Below are 14,389 nucleotides of genomic sequence, written 5' to 3' on the forward strand. Positions count from 1 at the left end.
TGTTGTCATAGTTGCAGCTTTTGATTAAACAATATGTTTCTTAAGAGATTAAAAAAAACACTTTTTTTTCCCCTCATAGTTAAGATAATACCCACACAGATACATGTTACTTTTATGAGTTATGACTTTGGTTTTGCTTCTATTTTGGCTAGATGATGGAGGTGTATCTTCAGAAGAAGGTTTAAGTGCTGGAGATGGTGATGCACAAGATCAATTACGGGGTGAAGATCGAGAGCTTAAGGATAGGCTTTTACGTAAGTTTGGAAGTCACATTGGTTCTTTGAAAATGGAATTTTCAAAGAAGAAAAAGAGGGGTAAGCTGCCGAAAGACGCTAGGCAGACACTACTACAGTGGTGGAATATTCACTACAAATGGCCTTACCCTACGGTAAATATTCGTCATTCGACCTTCATTTACATGGTACATATCTTTGGAGTAAAAGATGCTAGATTATGGTTGATGTTCGTAAAATTTTATAACATTATTACATTACCTAATTAAATTACGAAGCATGCTTGATGGCAATAAGTGAATTCAAGTCTAAGCTTACGAATGAAAGCCTTGTTTGTGGTTGGTCTTCCAGGAAGGTGATAAGATTGCACTAGCTAAATCAACCGGGTTAGACCAGAAACAAATTAACAATTGGTTTATTAATCAAAGAAAGCGTCACTGGAAACCATCTGAGAATATGCCGTTTTCTATGGTGGATGGTCTGACTGGTCGGTTCCTTACTGATGAATGAGGTGTGTGCATGTGCATGGCTCACGATCTCAAATGTATATCCTGATTAATTATTTTCTTCTGTAAATTCTGAAAGCAGAAGGGGTTGACAATGAAATATTGCTTACTTCCCTGCAAAAATTGGGGAACGATAGTGTAATTTATTCGCTTCACTTGTATTCTTGTTAAATAACTACTCATAGTCATGACTCTAAGAATGGAATGCTATTGTTGTTTTGGTTCGTAGTATCATCTATCGTTTATGATCAGCAAATTTTGTATTTGACACTTTTTTTAGATAGGGGATGAATAGGTTGGAAATAACTAAAAGATAGAAACATTGTTGGGATTTAATTAGTTTCTGATCAGTTTTGGTGACTTAGTCAACCAGATTTTATCACAATTTAATTGGTTGTTGCTTATTTTAATAATGTCCTGGATTATGGGGATTTAGTTTACATTTGATTATGTTTGTCTCACCGTTTCTTTAGCTTGGTGAACGTGTTATCTTTTTTAGTTTTGTAAGTCTTTATAAAAGCCATATCAGTATCATTTCAATAATATGCAGACTTGACAGTTTGAGTAAATATATTATTAGTATTAATAATATTAATAATATATTAATATTAATATTATTGAGTATTTATAAATAAAATAATAATTTAATAAATATATTAAAATAAAATTAACTAAAAATATATGATATAAGCCTTCCAATAAATTTGAAAATATATCATATAAATATAACTTTTATTAACTAAAATATATAAATTATATAGTCGATATTTATATCATATAATATAGTATATGTTTATATTTATTTAAAAGTATATTAATATATACTAACTAATATTTGTCAAATTATTAATTCATCTATAAATATTATAATAATGTTATTAATATTAATTTATGAATAATAAAAATTAATAATAATATTAATAATAATAATATATATAAGTTTGTTTATTTAATAATAATAAGTATATGTTGTTTGATATATGAATGAAGTTTATAATTAATATAACGTAAATGGATCAGTATTACAAAAATAATTTATTAATAAACTAATAATATCATTGGTATTAATTTATCAAAATACTTCAAATATATACAATATAATATATTTTTATTTATTAGTAGTAAATGAATGTGTAATTTTGATTTTCATTTGAAGGTAAATATATTATAATTTTTATTTGTACATTAAAGAAACTTAGTGATGTAGTTATCATTGAAAGTAAAGAGGAGGACTAAGTTCTTATTTTCTACGTTTTGACATCTTATTAATCTTATTCTCACATTGCAATTGATGGAGGGATTTAGATTAAGATTATTGTTATGTTTAGTTATTTATGGCTTTTCAGAGAAGAGTAAGTTTTATAAAAAATTATTTTTGCTGTGCTTGTTTTTGTTTTTCACCCTTGGTCTGTGGTCCTGCTCAGGCGCATTATTATTTTTTGGTATATTCAGGGTAGTCCTGCTCAAGAGACACAAAATAATTTTTCTGAGATACTAATATACAATTAAGGATCTGACTTCCTTCAATGCTCTTTCATATAAACATCAAACACTAACCATATACTTATCAGAAATAATTATATGCCAACTATATCATACCATGTTTGAACTGCAATTTCTACGGATGAAAAAAATTATATCATACCATGTGAAGCTTGTTACTATTAAAACACATTTTACAGATCAAGGCACGAGTTTGTAATTGTCAATTAGTAATACAATCTTCAATTTTTCTTCAGTAAAAAAATCATACCTATTTATGTAGTTTATGCACCATTTGCTTTCCATTTTCAAAATTTGGCGTAGTAGCTCTCCTTGTGTGCAGACATGAAGTTCACATGGTACATATCCAAAATTTCAAACACATTGGTAGAGACCTCCATCTCCATGGCATAAGCATAAGCCTGTCCATGTTATTTGGCTTGCACAAGTGAAGCCAGTTTGCTTAGTTATAGTGTCTTTTTCTCTGCATTTTCTTGGTTACCTGGGATAAAATGAGCTATGGGACATAGTAGCCAATGAGTCTGCTGCATTGAGAGGGTAAAATGGGTCATCATTTTGGTCATGGAGTTCCATGGTACTTTCATCTACAAAGGGTGGATTAGAGGGAGCTTCCAAGTGCTCCTCCTTCTTTGTCAGCATCTTTAGTGCCTTTGACATTGATGGTCTTAAAGAAGGGATTTCTTGGGTGCACAGAAGTCCTATGTGCAATACTCTTAAAATCTCATTCTGAACATTGCTTTCATGGTTGTCATCCAACACTAAATGTGGATCAATTAATTGTTCCACAGTTCCTGACTGAAAATGCTTCCATGTCTGATTTTGTCACAAGAAATTCAAGTCAGTTCACCATGCAATATTGTCTTAACTAAGGGAAATGAACAGGTTAAAAACAATTAGGATATATTTGAATAAACTACTTCAGAACATTTTTAGGAGAAAAAAAATATGAAAGAAAATGAAAATGAGCTTCTTCAAATCTAAAACTAGCTTATACATAAAATAAGATTAGATTTTGGAGAAGTTAATAGGAAATAATTTATACACATTAGTAATATACTAATATGTATAAGTTTATTTAATTTTATGAACAAACTCATTTCATTTTTCTTTCTTATTTTTCTCTTAAAAATTCTTTTGAAGAAGTTTATCTAAACACATCAACAAATTAACTCATATTATATTACCATTATTATTAGGCTGTCTGAATATTCTAATGCTTTGCTCCTGTTGTTCTGTCTCCCGGTAATTATTTCTAGCAGTAACACTCCAAAGCTATATACGTCTGCTTTCTCTGTTAACTGACCATGTGCTAGGTACTCAGGAGCCATATAACCCCTGCAGGTCCACAAATACACACACAAAAAATGAGAATGCCACTATTAAGGTACAGTATATAGTAGCCCCAGGTACCAAGGTAACATTATAATTACAATACCCCTTTTAGAGAAATACGAAATGAAATATACACCATTATGTAAATACGCATAGTAATTACTATTTCTGTCCTATTATAATTGTAGTGTTAAAAAAATAAATTATATGTTAATTTTTCAAAGTAATATTAATTTTTTTTCTTCTATTTATACACCAAATAATATTCTTTAGAAAATGGTTATTATGTTACATTGTTTATAACAAAGAAAATTAATCATAAGATTAACTTTATAAAATTATTATTATCTCTCATTGATTTATTAATTTTTCTTAGTATATATAAATTATTAGAACGACATTTCTTATGAAACACATCCTATAATATATTTTCTATAATAGGGCTTGGTTTCTTCTAAAATTTGTTCAATTTTAGTATATTATTAGTTGTTGAAAAAGGCATAAGAAATACTTACAAAGTTCCAGCAATAGCTGTACTAATGTGGCTTTTATCTTCTTGAAAGGACCTGGCCAAACCAAAATCAGCAATTTTAGCGCGAAGTTTTGCATCCAATAAGATGTTGCTGGCTTTTATATCTCTGTGAATTATCCTAATGTTGGAGTTCTCATGTAGGTAAACCAATCCTTCAGCTGTACCGATGATAATGTGATATCTCTTATCCCAGTTTAGTTCTTTACCCTTGTTCTTATCTAGCATGTGCAGAAAAAGATATATTAAGTTGACATTTCATGATCAACCATGAAATGGAGAGATTTTCAAATCTAAAAGGAAACAGCCTATTCCATGAGTTCAGTTATTACCAAATATGAATCGATCAAGACTTCTGTTAGATAGATATTCATATATAAGCAGGCTTTCAGGTCCTGAACAACTGCATCCCAAGAGTCTGACTAGATTCTTGTGTTCCAAACTACTAATTATGTTGACTTCATTGTAGAAATCTGCTGCTCTATGTCTGTTGTTGAAATATAATCTCTTGATAGCAATCTCTCTTCCATCAGCAAGAACTCCCTGCAATAAAAAATTTGTTAAGAGTGGCTTTGGAATGTAAAATATGGTGGGGATGTAGAGGCAAGAATTACTTTATAAACCGTTCCAAATCCTCCTTGTCCAAGCTTGTTGGTTTCATCAAAAGAATTAGTAGCCTTCTCCAGTGTAGAGTACTTGAAGTTCAAGCTATTGTGGTGAAGGCTCTTAGCTAACTTTTCTGCATCATTAGAACCTAGAAAGCAGAATGACAATTCAGACAAGGATCTTGTTAAAAACAATTGTGCTATAATCGAATGATGGTTCCACATTTTATTAAATAGGACTAAGAGGAAAATGAGATCAATTACAAAGTTATTCGGCTTTGTAATTAGGAAAAATGTGACTTCTGTGTTTGACATATTTATTTCAAGCAAATGTATAAAAAATTTGACATTTACCTCTTCTTTTCTTTTGAATATATCTGCGTTGGCGGATATAAACCACAAGAGCTATTCCAACCACCAAAACAATCACTGCACTGACTATTGCAATCAATATCACTACTACATTACCTGCACAGATCAGAAAAATGAAATTATGCATAGGATTTACCACTATTGATGTAAACTTTTCATAATGCTAAAAGCTGGATCCTAAAAAAATATTGTTCACTTAAAGTTCACTCACACATCTCCATATACATATAATATTGTTCATTTTGTATTTAAAACTCATGGTTTTATTTTTGATCATCACCCAAAATATCTTTTATCAATAGATACATATTTCTTTATAAACTCATGTTCTTTCTCTTATTATAATATTGTGAGACTTTGATTGTATCTAACATAAAATTACCATAATGCTCAGTTACAGTAGAGAATAAAAATACAATTTATTTACCTTCCGAGTTTTCATTTTCTTGTTCCTTGTTAAGAAAATTTGTGTCTGAGTACCTCATGAAGCATCCAGTGTTCAGTGCTCGCCCTTCTGACCAGGGCAAGCACCCCAATATGGAAGAAGATGCATTCTCAAGACAAGCTATACAAGACCTTGTGTCCAAACTCCTCCAACAATTAGCCAGAACATAAACCGAACCATTTGCTGTTCCTGCTACAGAAATCTCCTCCCTAGCATACCCTTTATTGTTTGGTGCATTTTGAACTGCACTCAAAACAGCCTTCTTTGCTGCATCTTGAAAACTTGTGTTCTTCTTTCTTATGTTAAGGCAAACAGCCTTGTCTCCTGGCCCTGTGTACTCATCATAGAAGCTATAGTTCTCAGCCCTCATGAAGCAACCATCAAGGTATATGCGACCACCATTGTAAGGGAAGCATTGGGGAAGAACCGTGCGTGCCTCGGCATAACATAACACACAGTCAAGTAATGAGAGATCTCCATAGCACTGAGCCAACCCATAATTAGTGTCAGGTCCTCCTGTCCCTACAACTGCTGTGCCATAACCGTTGCTACGCATCTGTTCACTGATCTTCTCCATGGTTGCAACAAAATTTGGAACAAAGGCGGTGGTGTTGTGCTCTAGCTTATGGTTGCATGTTATATTGACAGTCTTGGCCCTTGGTTCTGCCATCACTGTTTTTGGTAGCAATACATGCTTCATGAGAAGGAAAACAAGGCATTGGAAATAGACAAGAGGGAATGTTCTCTCCATTTTCGACATGATTTGATCTGAATCACTTTCTCTGGTACTGATGATAGTTGGGCTTCTCAACTAGGATCTGCAGGATAGGAGGGTTTAGACTATGTAGGTCATACAAAACTTATGATTGTATCGTTTACTATGGAAGAAAAAAGAATATTTGACCAAAACCAATAATGCGTTTTAATTTAGTGCATGATTGTTTTTAACTGTTTGAGTTTTCTGAAAGAAATATTCCTAAATACCCTGAAAGTATATTTTTCTTTATTAACTCTGGCATCTCACAACCTATTTCCTGTTTTGAAATTCTTCAGCTAAGATTAACGAGCACATAGATCAACCAGTACAAAACTCTTTTTCGATTAATCAGCAATTTCGAGTTCATATCCTGAATATACAAATGTGTTAAATATTCGAGTGAAAACTTTGTTGTCCTTAATAATTTTATTTGACTCAAACAAGATTATCTACATGTGAAATATAAAAAATATAAAAAACACTTCAGCCAAGCTTTCAGCAATTCCTTTCTATTCCTATGAACTAGTATTCTAAAAGTTTTGTATTCCTTGAGAAGAAAGAGCACATGACAAGGAACGGTTTTCAAGTTGTGTGAAAAGGAGAAAGTGGTCCTTTCGCTAACCCCACTATTCAAAAAACAGATCTTGGGGGAAGTTTAGTTTCACACTTGCACAGTGAATAATTTCGTGAAAGAAACGTAAACTATGAGGCGTGGATGCCAATCCAAACTCTGCTTTCGGCAAACAATACAATCAATATCGAAAGGTTGAGGAAAGCTTTTCTTTGACTCTTATCACTCATCAGGGACTCATTGAGCTATCAAAATTGAGAAAAACGCGTGTGGACACTAAAAAGCTTCTAGAGACTACGTCGGTGTTGCATCAGAATACTTTCGAATTCACATGCCAGTGTTCTTTACAAGGAAAAATGAACACAACATCATAGCTCTATGAAAAAATGTCATTAAAGACAGCCAACCAACTAAGGTGAATCAATAATAAATTAAGAATAACATTTATTCACGTGTTTAGCATGTTCCTGATGTAAGTTCAAGGTTCCTTAATCCTCACACATTACAACTTCTCAAATCAGAAATTAACAAAGCTGTAGAAGTTTGTGTAGAAAATAAGTGAAGTGAAATTACCTGTGTTCTTGAAGACATGAATCGAACATGATCAATTAAGCTGTCCACGTACGAGATCTCAGTCTCACATCACAGTTTCCATGTTCCACTTGTGATTTGAGTTTGGACCAAGTCAAGAAGAATGGCGAAATTATAAAGCCAATGATTATATACAGCTTGTATGGAAGAAATAATGTGGTAGCTTGAATGTTGGTTGAAAGTTGAAAAAGAAGAGTTGAAAATAGTTGCACTACATGACATTTCTCAAAGTGTTTTAAGACAGAAAGATAGACAATGCATCTACGCGGTTACGTCGTGCTCTGACCATTGAATCAATTATTATTTATTTACCTTTTTGCCCTGCCATGCCAATAATATCCTTATATGTTTTTCTTATTTTCTCATTTTCCATAATTTTCATTCCGCGTAGTTGATTCTTGTGAAAAAAATGAATTTTATGAACAATTTATTCTTTAATGGTATGTTTGGCAAAGAGGAAGTAGTAGAAAAGAGAAAGGGAGTGTAGAGAAGTGTGTGGAACTTGGTTTCAACTATGTTAGTCCCTATTTTCTATTGTTTTTTGGGGTTACCTTTCTCTTGGTTTATATAATTATTATTCATATTAAATATAAATTTTACTCTATTTTTTTTATCTAATTTTAATCATTAAATAATTATAAATTTTATTTTATTACACTTTATTTTTTATCTATTTTTTTATCAAATCAATTTTCCTCTATTCTCTTTTATTTCTTTCTATTCCTCTTCTTTCCCTAAAAAACATAAGAGTTGTCTGAATGAAACAAAATTATCACTAAAATTATTTTTCAAGGATTACCTCCTATAAGAAACTGGAGTCAACTTTTACTATGAGTACATGAGTGTCAACTCATGAATAATAGTTATACTGTTATTTTTTAAATTAAAAATTATTTTTTTTAATAACCATCATATATTGTGATTTTTTAATTAAATTTGAATTTGATTGTAGGATAAGTTATAGTTTCTCTCTTAAACATGTTTAAAATTACATTACTTTTCTTTTAATTTTAAAGTTATACTATTTAATATAAAATGTATTATACTTTAATTTATATTAAATGACCTTTTTTTTTACAACAATGTTAAATGACCTTTTAACAGTCATGATCTCAGTCCTTTAATTCATTAGAGTATAAGGTCAACCTAGTAGGGGATAAACTCTAGAAAGAAACATTATTTGTCAAATCCAAATCTGCTTGATGTTGATATTGTTAATTTATCTTCATAATCCAACCCCACTAACCTTTGACTTTCAACGTTTATCAATCGTAAATAACACCCTCCCCCCCCCCCCCCCCCAAAAAAAAAAATATAAACTATGCTATTATTAGGGGAAGCTTTTTATATTTTTTATTTATCAAGATTACAAAAATAATACAAAGACTCAAATCTAAAAATCTTGTTCATACTATCATAACTTGCCAACCGTAGTAGTTTCAAGTGTCAAAGACATTAGTAATAAAATTAAAGGAGTTTTTATTAATGAAACCAATAGTTGTACTCTCTTTGCTCTCTATTATAAAAAAAATATTTTTAAATATAGCCACATTTTAGGTATTTTTATCTCATTTAATGATACTCTTATTTTTTATTTTTTTTTTACATTTATAATAAGAATTAGGAAGTATATTATAGGATTAGTAAAATTTAATATTAATAACCAATTTTCTTAATATGTGTGAAATTAATTATTATTATTATTATTTTTCCTTATTTTTGCAGCAAATTTTACAATTGTCTACAGCGGCAACCATTGAGGAGGAAGGAGTTCGAGAGTTTTCCGTAGACTAAAAAGTAAAGAACAATAAAGCAATAATACAACTAACTTCAAATAAATTACTATTACATAAAAGAATAAAATGTAAATAAATAATTACTGGTGGTTACATGTAAAATTCTCAGAATATCCCTGTACCTTGCATTCTAGGTGCCTGGTACAAAACTCCAATCAAGTGTTACAAGGCTTCCATACATAACTTGGTAGAGAACTCAAATATAAAAGCATATAGCATAAATTTTGCATAGATCAGATCAGCCTACTATTGATTCTATTGTAGAAAAAGTTGACCTGTGTGATATGTAATTTACAAGTTCTTCAGAAAAACTCATCCTTTTTTTTCCTTGCAGCTTTTTGTGTAACTGTAATCTATACAAAGCAATCGGTCCTAACTGTTGGCCGATGGTTCATATGTGGAGTTATGCCACTCATCTCTTTCAATTCAGAGATGTACGAGGGCAATTCCGTGCTGATAACTGAAACCATATTTTCTTGAGAATGAAACAAAGCCAACAGCTTTAACGCGTACTCGGGGATAATTTTATGTGCACAAAAATGATCCAGGAAAAAGGGTGTGATGTAATTCATCTAGGCTCAATCTGACTTTCAGTCATGGTGTTCCCTGAAGACTGAGTGTTGGATCCAGACTGAAATTTATATCCAGGTAAACCAGATTTGTTGAATTCCACACTACCAGAATTAATAAATGGTGGTTGTGTTGGCTGAGGAATTTCATGGCTGTTATTAACCATTTTAACAACTACTGACATTGATGGTCTCAACTCTGCAGATGCTTGTGCACAAAGCAACCCTATCTGAAGCAGTTGGCATGCTTCCTCTACAGGAAAGGCACCCTCTAGGGTCGGATCAACAACTTCAGATAGCCTATTTGACCCGTAGTGGCTCCAAACCTTGTATAAAAGGAGAGCAGAAAAATGATCTTTAACTGGGGTAAGTTCTTAGAATTATGAGAATGCTAGTTTTGTTTAAGCATCAAATGAATTGGTATTAGTAGCAACAATCCTGACAAAAAAACAATTACCATTTGTAGGAGAGAGGATGAATTCATAACAAAGGAACTGTTTCTTTTGCCTGATACAATTTCAATAACTAGAACTCCAAAACTGTAGACATCTGCTTTCTCAGTCAACTTCCCACGAACAATATACTCCGGAGCCATATAGCCCCTAGTTATGAACAACATAATAAGATGTAAGAGAATCGCACATGAGTCATTAATGAACTATATTTCAAATTCGTAGGATCAAGAAATCAATAGAAGGTTTCATTTTTATTGTATTTTTTAACAGAAGATATAGAAGTGCTCATTAATCATGAATAATTGGACCATAAAACATGATTGCCAATACACACCACATAACACTGATAACAGTGATGCAAAGAATACATATTAAGAATGCTTATGGAAAGAAACAATCATTTAGATAAAGGAATTATCATTGTTAAAATCCATCTTAAACCAATTGGCAGAGAATCAGGAAGATGGAATCTAACCTATATCATGTTAGTTAGAATCTATCCTAAAACCAATTGGCATCAAGTGAAGTGACCAAATAGATATATAAATCGCACCTAGAGAATTGAGAGAGGATGTGGGATTTCCCAACAATCATAACATAATGCAGAAGAGATTAAAATATCTATTAGAGTGTAACCAACACAAGTGTTGTTTACCAAACATAGTAACCAGATGGTCTTTCACAAAGTTCTAAAACAGCAATTAACAGAAGGCAGCCAGTATTTTGATTTTTTATTACAAAAAATTCACCCTCCAGTCATCTAAGATTCTAAGGCCCATGCAACATGTTTCCCTGACGGCACATACAGAATAGCATTAATGTCGGCAAAAATATGAGATACAGAAGAGGGTCCATGCACTTACAGTGTGCCAGCAATGGCTGTGCTAATGTGAGACTTGTCTTCTGGAAACAATCTAGCAAGTCCAAAATCAGCAATCTTGGGTGTGAAGTCCTCCTCAAGCAGAATGTTGCTTAATTTTATGTCTCTATGAATGATTCTCACATGTGATTCCTCGTGAAGGTAGACCATGCCCTCTGCAATTCCTAATATAATCTTATGCCTGATTTCCCAATTCAGCGGTTGAGAAATCCTTCTACCTAGAGAAGTTCATAGAAAACATAATAAGCAAAAGTTAATTTCAAGGAAATCTCTTTAAGACTGGATATCAGATATAAAGTTACAACCCGAAAGGTGATCATGGAGGCTGTAGTTAGGCACGTATTCATAAACTAAAAGGCTTTCAGGTCCTGTAATGCTGCACCCTAAAAGCTTTACTAGATTTTTGTGATGAATACCACTGATCAAATTGACCTCATTAAAGAAATGATCTGCCCATTGTGTAGTGTTAAAGCTAAGCCTTTTTATGGCAACAGTAATTCCATCTGGCATAACTCCCTATTTTAGAACAAAAATTACGGTCAGGAAAAATGTAAGAAAACAATTAGGTCGTCCAAAAAGATAATAGCACATAAAATCAGAAAATACTTACTTTATAAACAGAACCTGATCCCCCTTGTCCTAGCTTGTTGGCATCATTGAAGTAATTTGTTGCCTTTTCGAGAATCTCATATGGCACATTCAACTTGGACTTATTCACTGTGTCCAGAAGTGCACCCAACTGTCTTCTTTCTGAATTAAGAACAACAACTCAACAATCTTAGTATTTACAATTTTAACATTGTCAGTTGTAAGTATAAAATATCAATACCTCTTCTTCTTGTCACCACATTCTTCCTTACAAAGAAAACAACTGCTGCAACAACCAGCAGAAGAGCCAGGGCCGCAGAAGATGCAGCCAAAATTTTTGCTAGACTTCGTCTTCCTAACATAACATACACAGCAACACAGCTTAAGTGACGTTTTATCAGAAAAGGTGATCTTCCCGTTTATTTTATACTTTTCACAATGCCTATTTCAAATTAACAAGAACGTTAAATTCCATAACAAACACACACAACAAGGGCCACTCTTTTGATCAATGGGCAGGCTCAACCTCACCACGTTCATCTTCATCTTATTGAATGGCTACAACTATTCCTCATTCCTGGCAGTCTTTTCAGTTCCCAGTTCCCAACTAGCAGTATAGTTAGATGCCTTCATTTCATTCGATAGCTCGTCTGCAATATCAGGGCTTTTGGGTCTCTCCAGCCACAATTGTGATCTCATCAACCACATTTGTCCACAATTTTCTACATATGAAATATCTTTGAGGGTTACCCCACTTAATACTCCATTTTGTCTTTACCTCTTACGTTTATCCAATAAACACACACTCTCAACACTATTGGAATTGGTGTATAAATAAATGATGACCGACCATTTTAATGAATAAAGATAGACTTTGATATCATCTTAGGATAGAATTTGAATCAAACTCAACCTAACAAAATGGATTTCTACTTTCTAGGATAAGGATTAAGGATCGTCTCTGCTTATATACCAGAGTCTCATAATGAAGCTAATTAAAAAGCAAGACATGAAGCAGGTGTGAAAAGAGAGATGATAACTGACCATGATGTGCAGGTGTTGTAAGATCGGTTGAATTGTTGAAGAACTTGCGCGCAGAAAACCTCAAGTAACAACCAGCATTCAACGCCCTGGCTTCCTGCGTTTCACAGGAAGCAATCCGAGAAACAGCATGAGCCAAACATCTCCGGCACGCACTCCCATTCACAAACTCCCAGCACTGAGCCAACCCATAAACACTCACGTTCCTTCTCTCCACCGACCCCACCACAAACCCATCGTTTCGGGGCGCCACCTCGCTCAGGTTCCGAACCAACTCCAAAGCGTTGGCCTTATAAACGCCACCACCAACAGTACCATTAGTTCCGCACACCGCGGAGTCCTGGTCGCCGAGGGTCTCGTTGAAGAAGTCGTAGTCGTCGTACCGGAGGAAGCAGCCGTCGAAGAAGAGGGAGCCGCCACGTGTCCCTTTCTGGAAGGGGAGGCAGGAGAGCAGCTGCGTCTTGCACTGCGCCAGGCAGACGTCGCAGTCGGAGGGGGAGAGGTCCTTCATGCACTCGCCCAGGGCGTAAACGCTGGCGTTTTGGGAGCCCTTGACGACGCCGCCGTGGCCCTGCGCCCGCGTCAGGGGGGTCAAGGCGTCCATGGCGGCCAGGAAGTTGGCCACGAAAACCTGGCGGCGCGTGAGGGAGGAGACGGTTCGGTTGGTGCATAGGAGAGCCACCTTCTGGGCTCGTGGGTCGGAAAGTGAGGGAGCTGGCAAGAGAGAAAGGAAGAGGAGGAGGAGCAAACAAGGCATGGAAGTTGGTAGGTGAGGATTGATCATTTGAAGGTAAACTATGAACTATCTAGTATGAACCATATATAGTCTCTAGATTACTTGTTTCAATTACTAATATCTATCCAACATTTAATTCACCATTTATGAACTATGTACTATCTTCCAACTTTGACTTCTCACTTCTTAATGTCCCATGTCTTTCAACCCTCTAGTTGTAGTTGCTGTAACTTTTATCACACCTTTGTTCCAATAAAATTAAATACGAGAAGAAAAATAATAAATAAATAAATAACTTTTAAATTGTTTCAACCAAGATTCAAATACCCTGTGAATATGTTCATAAAAAAAATATAATAAAATAAATATTTTCAATAAAAAAAATTAACAATAAATCAGTATCTTCAAGACTTCAACGCGCAAAATAATTTTTCTACCATTTTCGGTCCAAATCGGGAAGGATGAAAAATGTTGGGGCGCTCTTAACTTTATCTCTAATCTCCTTCCCTCTTGACTCTCAGTATTTTTTTTTCCTGATTAATCCACTACTCTATAAGAAAAATTTATACTTCAATTATTTGTGTTATCAAATATTTCACTAATTAGACTGTAATTTATTATTAATTAAAAACAATTTTCTAATATAATTTATATTATTTATTAATTCAAAATGTAATTTAAATATTTAAAATAATTATTTGTTATAAATTAAAATTATATAAAATAAATAAATATCTATATCACCTTATCACTCTCTCTATATATAAATGAGAAAAATTATCCTACACAAGAATATTTCTTTAATTACATGAACTTTTTACCCTCTTACTACATAGTTTAATCTATCATTTTCTCATTTATATCAAGTTAAATTATTTTT

The 14,389-nt window shown here is 33.2% G+C and overlaps 3 protein-coding genes across 6 annotated transcripts in view; 1 reads left to right on the forward strand and 2 right to left on the reverse strand.

Annotated features, from left to right (window-relative positions):
- The window catches only part of LOC109816766 (homeobox protein knotted-1-like 6), a 23,537-nt gene extending 22,567 nt beyond the window's left edge, over positions 1-970 (forward strand). For 2 of the 3 annotated variants that reach the window (XM_083074952.1, XM_083074953.1), the window contains 2 exons: positions 153-421; positions 585-970. In XM_083074952.1, the coding sequence (XP_082931078.1) occupies positions 153-421; positions 585-743 (428 nt within the window). In that variant the 3' untranslated portion in view covers positions 744-970. The remainder of the gene's footprint in view (positions 1-152; positions 422-584) is intronic. The other variant, XM_029275104.2, reaches the window with a different exon arrangement.
- Positions 153-7,660, reverse strand: LOC109816764 (cysteine-rich receptor-like protein kinase 2). Of its 2 annotated transcripts, XR_003805835.2 has the most exons (9): positions 7,427-7,660; positions 5,508-6,343; positions 5,063-5,176; positions 4,718-4,857; positions 4,436-4,646; positions 4,090-4,324; positions 3,427-3,577; positions 2,493-3,055; positions 153-853 (listed from the first exon to the last, which is right to left on the reverse strand). XR_003805835.2 is itself a non-coding variant. In XM_020381878.3 (8 exons), the coding sequence occupies exons 2-8, from the start codon at positions 6,283-6,285 to the stop codon at positions 2,720-2,722; spliced, it is 1,965 nt and encodes a 654-aa protein (XP_020237467.1). In that variant the 5' UTR covers positions 6,286-6,343; positions 7,427-7,660; the 3' UTR covers positions 2,304-2,719. The 2 variants fall into 2 exon arrangements, 1 of the variants encoding a protein (XP_020237467.1); XM_020381878.3 differs by lacking the exon at positions 153-853 and having other exon boundaries at positions 2,304-3,055.
- A 1,582-nt stretch (positions 7,661-9,242) lies between these two features.
- CRK3 (cysteine-rich RLK (RECEPTOR-like protein kinase) 3) lies at positions 9,243-13,772 on the reverse strand. Its single transcript, XM_020381893.3, has 7 exons — positions 12,777-13,772; positions 11,974-12,087; positions 11,755-11,894; positions 11,450-11,660; positions 11,128-11,362; positions 10,267-10,411; positions 9,243-10,135 (listed from the first exon to the last, which is right to left on the reverse strand). The coding sequence occupies exons 1-7, from the start codon at positions 13,555-13,557 to the stop codon at positions 9,809-9,811; spliced, it is 1,953 nt and encodes a 650-aa protein (XP_020237482.1). The 5' UTR covers positions 13,558-13,772; the 3' UTR covers positions 9,243-9,808.
- Positions 13,773-14,389: the final 617 nt, after the last annotated feature.

The sequence above is a fragment of the Cajanus cajan genome, chromosome 5 (assembly GCF_000230855.2).
Source record: "Cajanus cajan strain Asha chromosome 5, NIPB_CcT2T_4, whole genome shotgun sequence".
In the NCBI taxonomy this organism is placed as follows: domain Eukaryota; kingdom Viridiplantae; phylum Streptophyta; class Magnoliopsida; order Fabales; family Fabaceae; genus Cajanus; species Cajanus cajan.